The sequence below is a fragment of the Juglans regia genome, chromosome 12, assembly GCF_001411555.2.
Source record: "Juglans regia cultivar Chandler chromosome 12, Walnut 2.0, whole genome shotgun sequence".
Classification (NCBI taxonomy): Eukaryota; Viridiplantae; Streptophyta; class Magnoliopsida; order Fagales; family Juglandaceae; genus Juglans; species Juglans regia.
The window spans coordinates 18,794,273-18,811,693 of record NC_049912.1 but is presented as its reverse complement, the minus strand read 5'-3'; the positions used below and the strand labels follow the sequence as shown (position 1 = coordinate 18,811,693).

Sequence of the window (17,421 nt, the reverse complement as noted above, 5' to 3'; positions counted from 1 at the left end):
TACAATCACAAAGAGATTGCATAAAAATAAATCTACAAAATGGTCTGGCTTTATGTGATACGTGAGATTTACTTTACAATAAAAATAATTTTACAATCTGACGTACATCAAACTAGTTAGTTTGTAAATTTATTTTTATATAAAATCCCTTTTATGACTAAAAAATTTCTCAAACAAAATTACTTCTAAAAAATTATATTATTATTTTTTTCAATTCTACTTCTCCACTCTCCCAAACTCTAATATAACAATTATTCAAAAAATATTCAAAACCTTACCTCTAGTTTTCTCAAAACTCAATTGAGTCAATCTCAAAAACAAACTGTCAAAACCCTCAAATATTTTGAGATCTGGGGATATAATAATAATAAAAAAGAAAAGAAAAATTAGGAACCTAACTAAAATAACCCTTCGTTTGCTTGAGAGGAAGATTGTTGTCAGCAATCGCAGTATCAGATATATTTATCTCTTCTTTTTTCCACCCTCCCGATTTGGAAGGTCCAGCAGTTGAGGTGGATGGGGGCACCTGCTCAAGCTGTGTTTGGAACTCACTATTATTTAATATTTTATCTTTATTTATTTATTTATTATTATTATTTAATATTATTTACAGATTATCTAAGATCACCTCAATATCCAAACATACCGACCCTCTTAGGTTACCGAGTTACCAATCTAGTCACACGAAACAATAGCTGTTTTCCTACTTGATATAGGGCATGTTTGGGTTTGTGTTAGGAGGGTTAAATAGTACTTAAAAATAGTTTTAAAAACACTTTAATAATAAAATTAGGTTATTTAGTTGACACATATTAATATATATTTTTAATATAAAAAAACTAAAAACTATGTTTCAAGAAAAGCATCAATTTTCCTGAAATGCACTGATGCTTTTCTTGAAACGCACTTTTCTAAATATTAGGGAACGTATTTGCGCTTAAAACTGTCAATAGGTAAAAGATCCCATTTAACTATTACATAATTACAACTTTAAAATCTTTATCTTATGCATAATTGTATTACCATTTCATTTATGCATCGTTCAAAGATTTTTTTTCATTATACTTACTGAAAAGTCTATTAGATTACTTTCTTTGCTTTTTTTTTTTTTTTATTATTATTATTATAAAACTTGATTTCTATCAAGTTTATGGTCGTGGTGTTTAAAAAATCAAATGACATTTTATGTCATTTCTACCTTAAAAAATATTTTTTAATTTTTTTTTATAAACAATTGTAACATATTTAAAAGTGTTTTAGACGTATGGTTTTCAAATAATAAATAACTTTTCAATAGTAATCATTATTACTTAAGTTATGTAATTATAAACCTTAAACTAAAAGTTAAAGGACCTACCGCAATCCTAAACATGCAGATAATCAAAACACAAATAAGCCCACAAGAGAGAAAGGTAGATTCATTTATTTTTTTTGAAATTGTGCAGACAACTTGTTAATGTTGAAAAAATCGCACAACAGGTTAGAAGGAAATAAAGAGTCATTCCTGACCCAATCCGCACTTTGATCAGTGTGGTTTAGAGCCTCCGGCAATTTTAGACATATTTTAGAACCAAACCAATATATACCAAATTTGAGATTTGAAGAACCGATATCGCACTGCTTATACTCTTAAACTGATACTTCTAGTTTTACCGATTTCGGTTCGGTTCAGTTTAATTTTTTTGATTTTTCCAATGATAGTGTTTGATTATGTATATTAGTAATAATATGTTAGGTTTAGTGATAATATGATAGTTATATACACTTTTTATATGAGTGTATATGATCAATGTATAGAAATGTATTTATAAAAAAGAATATATTTTATAATTTATCATGCCATAAAATGTATTTATCTTATAATCAAATAATGTTCATGTTTAATATTAAAATTTTATATTATAAAATTAAATATTTTAATGATAATGTTATATAATATGTCATATTAATTTTATCTTATTAGATTATTATTATACATGAATAATAAGATTTTAAAATTTAATGTTATATTAATTAACAATTTAGCATATATTATAAAATTATTTTATATATGATCATATATATTATATATAAAAATTATAAATATTTTATATAATATAACAAATTAAAATATATATATATATATATATATGAACAAGTCCAATCCAGTTCGATCCAGTGTTATAAAAACGGAAAACTGAAACCGAACCGATTTCAACTAATTTTGAAAAAAATGAAACCAATATCACAGTCCGATTTTCTGGTTTACCTTTTTTTTTCACCCCCGGATATCAAACTTGCATTCTTTGAAGTTCTAATAATAAAAAGTAATGTTAAATATAGTTATAAAGTTGTACAACCCCATACACTCTTTTGAAAAAAATAAAATCTATCATTAAAAAATAATTTTTTCACTTGAGTCTTACCTATTTTTTTCAAAAGTAGTGTACAAAACTTGTACACTTGAAGACTACAAATATTATTTCTCAGTAATAAATAGAATTAAGAATCTTAATTTTCTTGTTCATCAACGTTAACCAAAAACTGAGACCCAATCATAAGTTGCCATGTGTCAACTTTAATTTCTTAAAAAACTGAACTTGAAAAGAAATAGAAAATATATATATATTTTTATAATAAACAACAAATTCTTATTATTAAAAAAAACTATAAAAAAAGAAGAGAAAAGAAAAGAAGAAGAAGAAAGAGTCACCGGTGGAAGTCACATATTTTAGGTTATCAACGACGAAAAAATTAACAAGGAATCCCATTTCTAAATAAATCATATCACAGAGTATTTATTATTCCTAACTAATAAATATTCAACTTCTTCAGTTGGCTTGCATGTGAAGAGCTAAAAACCCCACAAATGAAAAGAAAAGGAATTCGTTTGAATTAAGTCGTGTGCATATTGAATCGGAAGAGACCTGAGAGATGACTAAACAAAAATCTTACATTTTACTTTGAATCGAACAAGAATCATTTTCATAAATCACACAGATTTTATTTCAGCACAAAACCCACACAATCTCTCAGATTAAGATCTTTTGCAGCCACTCCCACTCCCACTCCCACTCCCACTCCCCTAAAAACTTCTTCCTACTGTAAATGACTCACCTGGGGGTAAAACTGTAAGAGAAGAGAGTATATACACCTTTAACATGCTGTAAGTTGCAACTTGAATCCCCATTCCAGAGCCTATTGTATCAAATATGAAGCCGGTTTTTTTCTTTCTTCTTGGAAGCATCGACATGTATCATCTAACAACAGATTCTCAGATAACCATCTTCAGTTCCAACAAGAAACAACCGCGAGAAGGGAAGAATACTTATACTCGATAACACCGATAAGTTTTTTGCTCCATTATCTGCCAGGTAGAGTTTCTGAGGCATGATCCGAAGATGCCCATCCTGCCGCATGACAATCACAAAAATCCATTACAACTATATGGAAAACCTATACCTGAAGAACCGATTCTAAGATGGATAATATTACTACAAAAATGCCATCCTTTCAATAAAACGAGGGCAAGTAGTTGTTAGCTAATCGAGTCTAGGGGTTTTAGAGAATCCGAAACAGTAATTAGTTCATTATCTATCCCCCCGAGTTGAGAATTTACAAGCATATAAGATTAAGCTTCAATATTCTAACTTAAAACATGATAAAATGGAAAATGTAATTAAAGCAATATTTGTGAGAGATTGTTATTTGATAAAAGAAAAAACATATTTCAATATCGTGTCATAGCAAATTAGCAATAGAGAGCCTACTAGCCTATTGTACACCTGACATGTAAGCATTTTAACCAAGAATATGCTGCTATTTACGTACCTCATCAGCAGGTTTAGATAAAGAGGTAAGACCAATCCTATTCCTGGAGATCGTTATAACATCTTGGCCCCACAAAGAGAAGCTGGACACCCCATCTGTGTGACCTTTGAAAATAGTAGCCTGAGGTGGCCAATTTCTGCAAGGAAAAATCAGAGAGGTGATTTGGTGAGAAAGAGCTAAAGAATGCCATTTGTTTCAATAGATGTTACGTTTTGTCTTTTATAAAATCATGGCGTAATCTTTTTTTGATAAGTAAATCATGGCGTAATCTTACAGCTAGTATTAGAAAAATATCTAAATCTAAAATGCTGAATAAGCAATATAAGAACAAAAGTACAGCCCTTCATCTTCACCTCTCAGAGAGCTTGTGCAAGCTCTGGAACATCTATGCAAATTATGTAACGAGAGCGAGATGGGCACTAGAGCTTGTACTCACACAACTATTGAAGATGAGAGAGGGTTGCTTTGCACAACTACGCATGTCTACGTGCATGCCCAAGCTGGTTAAAAAAGTCCCACATTCAGTGGGAGTCGACTTTGGAATAAGTTTATGCACTAATGAAGCATCTTCACCTAATAGCTTAAGCTTTTGGGTTGGATGCTCTATATATGATAATAGAGCTGATGGCCACCTGATGGAAGAGATTGGTAGGAACATTCATGCATGAATGGTGTAGTTGATTAAGTATAAGAATCCGTATCCGTTAGTAGTAATAAAAACAAGTAATTGTCAGAAGAAAAACTTCAAGAAGTAAATTATAGTCCAACCATTATCAAACAGATAAGTTTTGCAATTACCTTCTTAAGTCCCAGATTCGTAAAGTCCTGTCGTGAGAGCTTGAAACGAGCAAATGGTCCTCTGGTGCAGCCAACTGGATGTAATAATGTCAATGAAACTCGAATTCTAAATAACATGGGTTTTTTTTTGGCAAATTAATCATACCTTTGTCACATATCCATCATGAGCCCGCCATGAGGTAATAACATTTCCACTCCTCAAGTCGAGTAACCTACAATGACCAGTATTTAGACCGGCTGCAATCCAAGACGGTGAAGCACGAGTTCCACAAGCTTGTGTGGTGTCAGACCCACAGGAGCATAATGCAGAAATAAGAGAAGGGAAACCAGATTCAACAGAATCACCCCTCCACAGATGAAGCATTTGACCCCGGGAAATATCAATGAACCTGTATGGTATAACAAAAGATCAAAGCCCGAACTGCTTTGGAACATTTTCTCACCTTATATAAGGTTGAAACACAATCCGCTTCTAAACATATCTATTCACCTGAGAGAACCATTTCCAGTTCCAGCTACAAGCATTTCAATAGATTCTAATTGATGCATACAAGTATACAAGCTCCCATCAAAGGCACTAGTCAATATCCCACTTGATAGTGTATTGGAATTAAGCATATTGGCCTGTTCAGCATTAATCTTTGAAACAGGAGACAAAGGGCTTGCAAGATGTGTGAAATCCACTGAGGGTTCAGCAAATACAGATATTAGTTTCCCAGTTCGGCTATTCCAAACATGTATAGTTCCATCACTTGATGCAACTCTTCCACTAGACGACAAGACACAGACGTCGTTAACAACCTAAAAGATGTAAAGCAATCAGAGACAACCACAATATATAGCTGTGAAATGCATATATAAAACATTTCCTTCAAAGCACAAAATTTTCTTGAAACATACCTCATCATGACCATAATAGCCAGACACACAATTAATTCTCGTCAGGTCCCATTTCTGAATAGTTCCTTTGAATCCTGGGCCAATTCCTGCAGTGAAGACCATACATTCATCTTGGCAAACAGCTAGAGATCTTAATGCCCCATGATGTGCACGAACCGAGTATATAACAGATGCTCTGATCTTCCATGGAAGTTCATCTTTTAGACCCCCTACACGCCCAAGAAAATCAGGCCCATCCCAGCAAGAAGCTGGGCTAGGGAACCAAAACCATGGCTCGAGCTTCACAAGGTTTGATGTTGATGCATCAATTTCAACTGGATTTTTACGTACTTCATTAATCCATCTCTGAGGAATCAAGTTTTTGGCACCTCTTACTCCTTGCGATTGTGGAATTGACCATCCAACCCCATTAAGTAACAGCTTAGCAGGATTGTATTCGGATGTCAAGCCTTTGCCGAACAGAGGTCTCTTAAGGATTACACTTTCCAAGCCACTTCGAGACGGGTCTCCTGTATATTCCCACTGAATCATAACACGTTCAGAAATATGAAGTAAAAGAATTTGTGTGAGACAAAACCTCATACAAACAAACTCATATCAACAACAAACTTTGAATCTTAAAAAGAATTGCATGTACGACACAAATATTTGTGAACAAACTCGTGTTGATACTGCCCTCAGAATCATGAAGCTTCCCATACCTTCCAATTATGAGACCGTAGAAGATATTGCTCAAGAAGCAACCATGTTGCACAACACTGTCGAAGTTTCTCTATACCAAGAAGAGATGCAAAAGAAGGATACAGAATCAACCTGCAAATGTGCAAGAAAATTCTCTACATACTCATAGGATGATAGGAGACAGGAATTTTGATTGAAATTGAAATTTCATTGCGAACAAAGTTTTTAATAGGGTGGTGTGAAATGTGATCGGCACTCACGCTAGGTCCATACGGCTTTCGATTTGAGCCTCCCCATCAATTTTAGGTTTATAAACCTTCGAGCTTCTTCTCACAAGAGAAGCAGGCCCTTCACTAATTTCACGTGAGAAAGCAAGCTCATCAAATAGGTCTTTAAGTTGAGGCAGAACATGCAATGCGGTCAAATCTGGTCCAATCCGCTGACAAACAGCCATGAGAGTCGTAGCAGCAACCTGGCCAAAAAGAAGAAATACTGCACTGTTGGACACCTTCGGACTAATTAATTGGCTAGTGAGATTCAAAAAATGGAAAAGAGGATTGGTTATAATGAAATTACAAAATCAATCCATTATAAGCTACAACACAAGTAAGGGAAGTCTCAATGATTGATTGAATTAACTTCTAAAGAAACATCGAAATTAATTTTTTTCTACCTACAAACCCATTAAGACAACAATAGTCAAGCATTAAAGGGAGCAATATGAGGTGCGACACCCTGAAGATCTGATTCGAAATGCAAGGAAAATCTCAGATGATCTTTTCAACCCATGAAATAGCACACCTACTCCCTGGATGCACAGAAAAAGCAAATGCCTTATTGCTTTATTGGTCTTCATATGCAGTTCATCTTTAGTTGGAGAGTCACAAATCTGACATCCATATAGTATGTGTTATATCAGCGTAAAACATTTACTTGCACAAACATGTACTTTTTTTATAGGGATGTGCATGTTTGTTGTCTGTATAACATGCTACAGAAGAGCTGGGGCAGAAATGAAACTGATCTGGTCACAATAATCAATCAATTTGTTCTTCCCGATTTTGATGCAAGTATTACGAGGGCAACTACATGTTATATAGGACAAGCAACAAGATAAGGTCCTGTAAACCTACTAAAGCATGTGTGACTGCACCCAAAGCAAACAAATAGATAAATTTGAAGCACCTGAAGCACTGCAAATTCCACACTCTTCTGCATAAGAATCATAACATGAAGGCAACTCCGATCCTGCAAAATCACAAGAGATGTGCAATTGTTAGCTCTTAAGTCTTCACACATTGCCCAAACGGTCAGATAAAACAAAAATAGAATAAAATCACATACATCAATTAACTCCTTTACGACCATCTCCCTTGACATGTATAAAACTAGGCCATCTAATGTCATAAGACAATCAATAAGAGCTAAAGCACTCCAGCTCTGGACAGGCTCAGGCTTCTTCGCATATGAGACTTCAATGCAGGCATGAATAACAGGTTTAAGCAATGGTAGCAACTGCTTGACAATAAAAACCTCGCCTAAAAGGCCACCTGAAAAATAAAAATATAAAAGTTTCTTAAAGGCTGAACATGCCGATACTAGAAAAAGACAACATAACCATGACCCAAGAACCAAGAATACCAATTCTAACCAGGACATCAATTCCATCAGCACAGAGGCCTTTCCCAAAGCATTGAATCAGAGGCAAGATTGTCTGGTTCAACAACTTGAAATTAGTATGCTACAACAGTAAATGAAATATATAATAGCGTTTGGTGTTTGTGTTTCTACAGGCGTGTGCTCTCTACTAAATAAAAAGGGCAGATTGAAATAGATCAGCAAACTTGAATTCCTTTTTTTCACACAACAACTTTAACCTGATGAATTGTAACGGGTACTCCAAGCTCTTCACTAGAACCAATCAGCAGCACGGAAGCAGCAGCCGCTGAACGCTTATGAGGAGCAACACACAAGTTTGATATGACCAAAGGATGTATAGTTTCAAGATATGCTTGTTTACCAACTCGATTCCATATCTCTCGCACAAATGAATCTTGGAGAATCGATACCTTCAGATGAGAATAACCTGTAGTCTGAAATTAATATCTCAATCAATTGGAAGTCGAAAAAGAAAGACTATAAAGTAAACAAATTTTTAAAAAGAAAAGTTTGTAACTAGCCTGTAAAATCTTCTGAATAGCAGGCAAGACCAATGCCTTCACTGCTTTTGGATTCAAGCACTTTATGAATTCTTTCAGCAATATGTAAGCCCATTCAGCTTCAGTATCCGACAAAGGAGTCAATACTATTGGTAAGCAGTACGGAGCACACATTTCAGCTGCAAATGTTCCCATTTTCTTGAGGGCTCCTTGCTTTGCAAAACTCGCAGCATAACGAAGACGGGAGACATCTTTAGCAAGAAGTTGAAGTGGAGAAAGAAACAAGTATGATGACTTAATGGTTGCAGGAAAATAAGGTGAATCTAAAAGACTTTTAGTAGATGGCCTCCTGATGAATAGGAAAGAGAATTCAACCTCAGTTACATTCAAAAGAGCAAAGCCACAAACACAAAGAAATATAAGAAACCCCCCACCCCCAGCCAAAAGAAAGCAGAAAAAAACAAGAGTTAAAACGCATTCTAGAAACATAATCAGCATATGCTTACTATCTATGAAACAACATATAGTATTTTATGTACTTATAAAGAACATGCAGTATTATGCAGATGACCTGTGTACTTGATTGGATTGCACCTTTTATGCTCTTTGATGAAATTTTTATTACTTATCAGGGAAAGGAAAAACAACTATATTTTAGGTAGAAAAAACAAAATCAATACCTCTTCCAGTCCTTCTGAATGCATGCTTCAACAAGTACTTTAGTGTGAGGAGGAAGTTCCTGCATCAATTCAGGTAATATGCCACTCTCCAAGTACATGGCCAGTGAAGTTGAATCAAAAAATGGCTTCCTCAAAAACAGTTCTGCCAAAACACAACCTACAGAGAATATGTCTTTTGCAGCATCTTCAGAAAAAATACTCATACAAGATGACCTCTGCCTCCAGAGTAGGAAATCTTGATATCCCATGGAACCTTCACCCTCAACTTCAATATGCTCAAGAAGATAATTCAGATCAATACCAAAAGGCACTCCATTGTTTCTGACAATGTCAGAGAGCATAGACATACTTCCCTTGGAACTCTCACCTGGTGGCTCCTCTGCAGGAGAGACATCCTTCCCAAAATATTCTGGGTGGAAGCCATAGGGAGCACCCAAATGCCTGGCATGTTCAGCAAAGGCAGAAGCTTCTTCCAGTTTTTGTAAATAAGCAGTTTCAAAGAGAAGAGATTCCTCACACTCCACTTCATTTGGTCGGCATTGATGCGTAGTTGAGCCATTGGCACCATCACATGTTCTCCTGGCAGCATCTTGACGCATAGGGTGTGGTCGAGTAAAGAGCTGTCGGCGTCCTACTGACCTTGGCTTTGTGGGCTCTGAAGAAGACAGCATAACATTTTTGGCAGCAATGGCTGCCTGACCTGACATTTTGTACCCAAAGGTGATATCAATCCAATGATGGATTTGGCGTGAGACCCGGTCACTTTCTAAAGCATCACGATGTAACTTAATGAACTCTTGAGGACTACCTGCCCATGAAGGTACTGACAAATCAGTCATACCAGCATGAAGAGAACTAAAAATTTGAGGATCACAAAAAAACTCTGGAATGCATTCATCAGGGGTCCATTGGTAGAGTCTTTGCATAGTAGAAGGATACTCGTTGGGTTCATATACTGAACGAACAGCTGTACGTAGAACACTCAAAGGTAGCCTCCTTGCTTTGTAACTGCACACAGCCAATTCAGAAAGGCATTCATCTGATACATGGTGGCGGATTTCAGATGTTGAATAGGTGAAATCCAACTGCTCATCCCCTTTTGCCAACCGCCATTTGCTCCTGCTTAAATCCCTCCACCCTGCATCACAATTCTCATCAGGTTTTGTGCTAAAATCTATCACCCATGGCATCACCGTATGAAATGTATGGTCACCCCAGATTCTCCCAGCTAATCTATTTAAGATGAGCAGGTACTCAAAATTACTCATCTCTCCCCTCCACCACCGTTTAAAATCAGAATGCCAGTCTATAGATGATGAAAGCTTCAAATCAGCATAAAGACGTTGAGATGGACAACCCTCTATGCAGCGACCTATCTTTGCAGGGGTAGCATCAGTGTGCCCATTATGTCTTGTACTACAATTGAATCCTAACCATGGCTTATCAAAAATCCGCAGCCAAGACCAGCATGAATCAGTCAACATTATACTGGATGGGCATATATAACCATGGGCAACCCCTAAACCATGAATGTAAGCCAGGGCAGAGAGTATCTGATATATTAAGAACTTTATATGCCACTCAGACTTTAAAGCATTTGGACTATAGTGGAGAATGTTTTCCAAGGTGTAAGGTGCTCTTGGAAGCACCAAATTAGTATAGCCAGATGTCTTGAGAATTGCAAGAACAGGAGCTATATTTGGATGCCTCAGGGCACCGGGAAAGTTATTCTCCTGAAATGATGGTATCCCAAGTAAACCAAGAAAATTTATGCTGTCTCGCCCTGAAGCTTTCCCTTCAACCAAGAGACTAAGTGAACACAAAATGTGATCTTCTAGAGACCCAGACAGGTAGTTGGCAACAATCTCTTCAAAAACAGAGTAGGAACAAATCCCAACTTGAGCAATAGAGGCCAACGCAGTGATTATCCTTGAGCAAGAGAACCTAGCAGAATGGTTACATGTAGAACTATCGGAAATAGTTTTATCACTCGGAGTTTCTAGTATGGCGACATCCGCTTGATCTTGACTAATATTATCAATCCCACAATTACTACAACTTTCTTGAAGATTTTCTTCAATATATTCATTTCTGTAAAAGAAAAAGAGGAAAAGAGTTTAAAATTTCGCATCCTTTACTTGATATACTCCCTACGAACATACTCTTTTTTAAGGTAAATAATCATTTTATGAAAAAGAGGAGTATGCCCCAATACACATGAAGTATACAAGAGCTACTGCTAACAAATATATATATATATATTATTAAACCAAGTAATTAGGCATAATCTACGTACATAGGGAGTATACAAAAGAGAACACCTAATTACAAGCTAGGAGATTACAAATTACAACCAAAGTCCAAAAGATTAAAAAAAAAATTAATAATAAAAAAAAAAAAAATTATAAAAGTGGAGAAAACATTCACAAATGCAGATATCCAAGCACACAGCAACTACATGAATCTTTTATTCTATTGAGATCGAAGTTTGTTGAATCTGTCCAAGTATTTCTTTTTGACTAAACCATACACATAAAGGCACATTGGAATAGAAATCCAAACTCTAGCACTCTAAGCGCGGCTATATTTACCTTGTCAAACATGATGCGTCCTCCTTAGGCGCCCTCATGGTTTGTAACTTGGACCACCTCTCGGCCTTGGAGGGAGTAAATAGCCAAGATGAGGTGGAGGCCTCACCTGAGCTGGTCGAAGCCCTCGCTGGACTCCAACTCCCACAACCTCTAGAGGCTCCCTCTAGGACCCACACAACCGAGGGCCTAGGACCTCTCACGATGACAGCAACTGAGATCCCTTCCAGGGTTCTATGTACGGTGGAAGAAGAAGAGGAGACTGCTTCTGAAGATGAGGCACTCTCGGACGACAAGGCATCAATTGGGTCAAATCTATACTTGGCTTGCAAAGTGTCCGGAGATATTGTTCCCTTTTCTGAACTGGGGGACCCTGGGGACAACCTTGATCCTATTTGTTCTTTGCCTCCAGTGCTTCTGTGGACTGATCCATAGTCAGATTGGGTACTAAAGAAGGTCGATGAAGTCCAACACTGCATAGGGATCTCCTGTGAAGGATTCGAGGATCAATTTAAAGTGCTACTTACAGCCATTGAAGTAGGACAACCCCTCTTAGCTAGATCTACCTCTAAAAAAGAAAGGGAGCTTAAGAGGCTATCTTGTTCCATTAATTATGAAACAAGGGAAGGAAGCACTAGCAGGGGAATGAATAATGACAGGGCGAACCTAGGCAACCCATGAAGCCCAAGATCCTTTCATGGAATGTTCGGGGTTTGAATAACTTGAACAAATGCCTTAGAGTAAATAACTTAATACGGGATTGAAAGATAGACATTATTTGTTTGCAGGGGACTAAATTGAAGTACGTCAACAGGAAGATTATTTGTAGTTTATGGAACTGTCCTTATGGGGATGGACTAGCCTTGCTTCAAAGGGCGCTTCAGGGGGCATGAGAGTAGTTGATTTGGTGGAGGAGTTTATTGGAGAGTTCGCAGTAGCATGTTCTTTCACAAGTTTGGATGTTGGTTTTGGGTGGGGGTTTGTAGGAGTTTATGGGCCTAACGACGACAACAATAGAAAGCTTCTTTGGGATGAGATCGCTGGTTTGTGCAGCTGGTGGGATGGCCCGTAGTGCATCGGAGGTGATTTCAACATCACTCGGTTTGCGAGCGAAAGGTCGGGGACTTCTAGCTCAGGGTCAGCTATGGCCGACTTTTCAGCTTTAATTTTCAAGTTGGACTTGATTGACCTACCTCTAGCTGGGGGCGACTACACTTGGTCTAATGGGAGGGCAAAGTCTAGGCTAGACAAATTCATTGTCTAGTAAAGCTAGATACTGACATGGATTGTGCAAGTATCGTGCACTCATTTAGAAAAAAAGTGGAATCCATTATTAAAAAATTAATTCTTTCATGTGGGTCCCATCTTTACTCACTTTTTTTAAAGGAGTGCAAGGCGCTTGTTCATTCCATGACTGCAAATATCATTTCTCTTCATTGTCTCTCCTTCCTAGGAGGCACACTTTCCCAACCTATGCCAAAAATGCCTCCCCTGGCTTTGCTCGGACCACTTTCCACTCTTATTGGATTGCAGGGGCATCCACGAGGGCGGAGATACTTTAAATTTAAAAATATGTGGTTGAAGGTAGAGGGGTTCGCAGATAAGATTAGATTGTGGTGGTCCTCATATCAGATCTTGGGTACTCCCAGTTTTGTTTTAGCCGAGAAACTTAAAGCCTTGAAAAATGACTTGAGAAAATGGAATACAAAAGTTTTTGGGTACTTAAATGACCAAGGCATTAACCTTTTTAAGGAACTACAACGTTTTGAGGAAAAAGAGGTGACTGGGGCCCTCCCGGTTGATGAGAAGGCAAGGAAAATGGTCGTAGTAGCTGAGCTGGAAAAAATACACTCATGGAGGAGATATCCTGGAGACAAAAATCTCGGGCCCTTCGATTGAAAGAAGAGGATAAGTGCACAAAGTTTTTTCATCAAGTAGCTAATTCCCATCGAAGAACCAATGCCATTGAGGTTCTTCATTCAGAAGGGAGGGTTCTTTCAGACAGAGTAGCTATAAAGGATCACATTGTCCACTATTATGACCAGCTCCTAAAGGAGCAAGATCATTGGAGGCCCAAGGTAGATGGGCTGATTTTCGATTCTATTGATCCATCAAGTGCAACTTGGTTGGAGAGACCGTTCGAAGAGGAGGAGGTGCTTAAAGTATTAAAGGGGATGGAAAAAGACAAGGCCCTAGATCCAGATGGTTTCACAATGGCTTTCTTCCAGGCTTAGTTGGGACATTGTCAAGGAGGACATCATGAAGGCCTTTCTCGAATCTCACTCTTTTAGGAAATTTGAGAAAAGCCTCAATGCTTCACTTATCGCCCTTATTCCGAAAAGGGCAAGGTTGGTGGAGGTGCAAGATTTTCATCCCATTAGTTTGGTGAATGAGGTTTACAAAATCATCTCCAAAGTGCTAGCCCAGCGGTTGAGCGCTGTCATGGGGAAGATCATCTCGACATCCCAAAACGCATTTGTAAAAGGAAGGCAAATACTAGACTCGGTCCTCATCGCTAATGAATGCTTGCAGAGTAGAGTCAGAGCTAGCATTCCAGGTATCTTATGCAAATTGGATATGGGGAAAGCTTTTGATCTTGTAAATTGAGATTTCTTTGTGTATATACTTGGTAGGTATGGCTTTGGGGAAGGTGGTGTCAATGGATGAAGCATTGTATCACAATAGTTAGATTCTCTATTTTGGTTAATGGCACTCCCGAAGGCTTCTTCAATAGCTCTTAGGGCTTGAGGAAAGGGGACCCTTTATCTCCTCTCCTATTCATTTTAGTAATGGATGTTCTGAGTAGAATGTTGAAAGGGATGGTGGATAGGGACTTCATCTCGGGGTTCTCTGTAGGCGACTCCTCACAAGGTAACCTATCAATCTCCCATCTATTTTTTGTTGACGACACACTGATTTTTTGTGAGTTAGATCCCAATTAGATATGCTCCCTGAGATCCCTCTTACTTTGCTTTGAAGCTGTCTCTGGTCTCAAGGTGAATCTATCAAAATCTGAAATCGTTCAAGTTAGCTTGGTTAATAACTTAAGCGACTTGGCTGCCATTTTGGGCTGTAAGGTGTCATCCTTGCCTATGAAGTACCTTGGACTCCATCTGGAGGCCCCTTATAAATCCAAGGCAATGTGGGATGGGATTGTTGAGAAGATCGAGCGCAAACTAGCAAGTTGTAAGAGACTTTACTTGTCCAAAGGTGGCGGAATCACTTTAATTAAGAGCACACTCTCCAATCTTCCGACATCTTTCTTATCTCTATTTTCCTTGCCTACAGATGTGGCGCATAGATTGGAGAAGCTTTTTTGTGATTTCCTTTGGAGCAGTTTTGAGGACGTGAAAAAATTTCATTTGATCAAGTGGGATAAGGTATGCACGCCTTTGTCCAATGGTGGTTTGGGGGTTCGTAAATTGAGAACTTTCAACAATGCTCTCCTAGGAAACTGGTTATGGCGGTATCATATTTTGGCATGACACTTGGTGTGGCGATATTGCTTTGAAGATCACTTTTCCCTCTCTTTTCAGGATTGTTTCAATAAGGATGCTGTAGTTGTTGATAATATGGCCTCCTCCTCTGACTCCACTCAATGGTTAGTGAGATTTATTAGAGCGGCATAGGACTGGGAAATGGGAGATATTGCTAATTTCTACAATGCATTATATGCGCTGGACTTCCATGCAAATGGAGAGGATCACTTGCTTTGGACATCTACAGGGAACAAAAACTTCTCAATTTGATCCTTCTATAAGGTATTATCGCCCCACCCTCCCAATGCATTCCTTTGGAAGTGCATATGGAGTAATGCTCCCCTCAAAGTGGCCTTCTTTGGTTGGCTAGCATCTCAGGGGAAAATTTTGACTATCGACAAGCTGAGAAGGCGTGACCTCTATTTAACAGATTGGTGCTTCATGTGCAAACATGACAGCGAATAAGTAGATCGCCTATTTCTTCATTGTGAAGTAGTTAAGGCTTTATGGGATGATATTCATACAAGGCTTGGTATGGCATGGGTAATGCCTAGAAAGGTGATAGAGTTATTAGCATGCTGGAGAGGAATCTGGGGTAATGGGCAGATCGTGACTATTTGGAGGATGGTGTCTCTTTGCCTAATGTGGTGCACATGGAATGAGAGTAATAGTCATTGTTTCGAGAACAAGGAGTGCAAACCGAAAGGATTTAGGGACTTTTTTTTTTATCATACCTTCTACTTTGGGCTTCTTCTATTGTAATGAACAGAACATCTTTTAACAACTTTCATGCTGCTTTTTCTCAGCACTTAGCTTGTAATTAGGCTTTCTCTGTATACTCCCTGTGTACCAGGGCTTTGCCTATTTACGTGGATTAATAACATCTTTTCTTATAAAAAATTTATTTATATTATATTCTTAACACTTCCCTCACGTGTGGGTTAGACTCTCCCTCAATGACTTGGCCCAATACGTGAAATATTTAATTAAATGGAATATAGTGCAAAGTCAAAGTTCAAACTCAAGACCTCTAATCTGATATCATATGAAATCACCACTTATTCTAAAAGTTTAAGCTGATGGGAAGAAGTAAATTTAGTTATTTGTATTATATTCTTAATACTCTCCCTCACGTGTGGGTCATACTTTCCTTCAATGGATAACCTAATACGTAGAATATTTAATTAAATGGGATAGAGTATAGAATCAGGATTCGAACTCGGGACCTCTGTTCTGATACCGTGTAAAAATCACGACTTGTTTCAAAAGTTTGGAAATAAGTAAATTTAATTATTTTTATTATATTCTTAACTTACTAATGCTTTTACATATACCATCTACGAACATATTTATTTCCATTTTTTCAAAAGTTTCTCCGTCTTTCCCTTAGTCAATTGTTCTAGCTTACAGACTTACATAAAGAATTTAAAAGAAAAATGTTATTAGTTTCAATAACATAATGAAGGCCAAACAAGGAAGTTAAACTCAAATTCGGAAAGAAAAAAGAATGAATGAATGAAATTTGGAATTGGTATGTAGAATATAGGATGAGAAAGTCTTACACGTATTTGGTCAAGCAATTACTGTAATGAGTTGGAATATACACCAAGATAAACTGATAAGCTGAGCCGTCACCATTTGGATTAGACATCTGCACCACCACAACACCAAATTCCATTAGACAGAGAGCCATTTGACACGCGCACACACACACGTAAACAGGTGGAGAGGGACCTGAACAACGGCAGAAGAGCCGAGAGGGAGAGCGGAGTGGGAGTCAGAGACTCCATAGGAGAAAACGAGCCGGTCAGAGAAATCTGACTCGATTCGGCGCTGGAGACACTCGAAGCACATATCTGTTTCCATTGTCTTTCTTCTCCCGAGGAGATACGATCATTCAATCTCCCTCCATTTTTTCCTCTCTCTCTGTGACCGAAGGGGAATGGTAGAGAGTCTGGAAAGGAACTATCAGTCTCTGGAACGCCTTTGATCGATAGGTGGAAGGAAGCACGGAGTCGGGAACAGGCCCGATATAGTTTCTTTGCTATCATAATACGGAAACATTGCTTCGGGTGTGATATTGGGCCTTTATACCAAGAAGGCCCCAAAAAGAAGTGGATTTGATTGTCGATGCTACTGGATCTAAACAGCAGTTCTGGCCCAATTTATGGGAATTGACATGATTTGGACCTAGTTGCATGGTCTTTAAGGCCGACAAGATTCAGAATCATTTTGAGTGTGATGTTGGGCCTACAAACTTGGGAAGGCTCGAAAAGTCCAAATTGTTATTGGATTGCGGTGTTGGCCCAAATTATTTTGAACACTA

General features: G+C 37.6%; 1 protein-coding gene across 1 annotated transcript; it reads right to left on the bottom strand.

Annotated features, from left to right (window-relative positions):
• Positions 1–2,914: 2,914 nt before the first annotated feature.
• Positions 2,915–16,961, bottom strand: LOC109013040 (protein GFS12). Its single transcript, XM_018994965.2, has 16 exons — positions 16,830–16,961; positions 16,658–16,746; positions 9,029–11,119; positions 8,370–8,697; positions 8,067–8,282; positions 7,831–7,903; positions 7,534–7,739; positions 7,375–7,437; positions 6,450–6,661; positions 6,210–6,321; positions 5,509–6,030; positions 5,099–5,409; positions 4,754–4,997; positions 4,609–4,682; positions 3,811–3,946; positions 2,915–3,389 (listed from the first exon to the last, which is right to left on the bottom strand). Exons 1-16 carry the CDS (start codon positions 16,959–16,961, stop codon positions 3,240–3,242), a joined length of 4,959 nt encoding a protein of 1,652 aa, XP_018850510.2. The 3' UTR covers positions 2,915–3,239.
• Between the last annotated feature and the right edge of the window lie 460 nt (positions 16,962–17,421).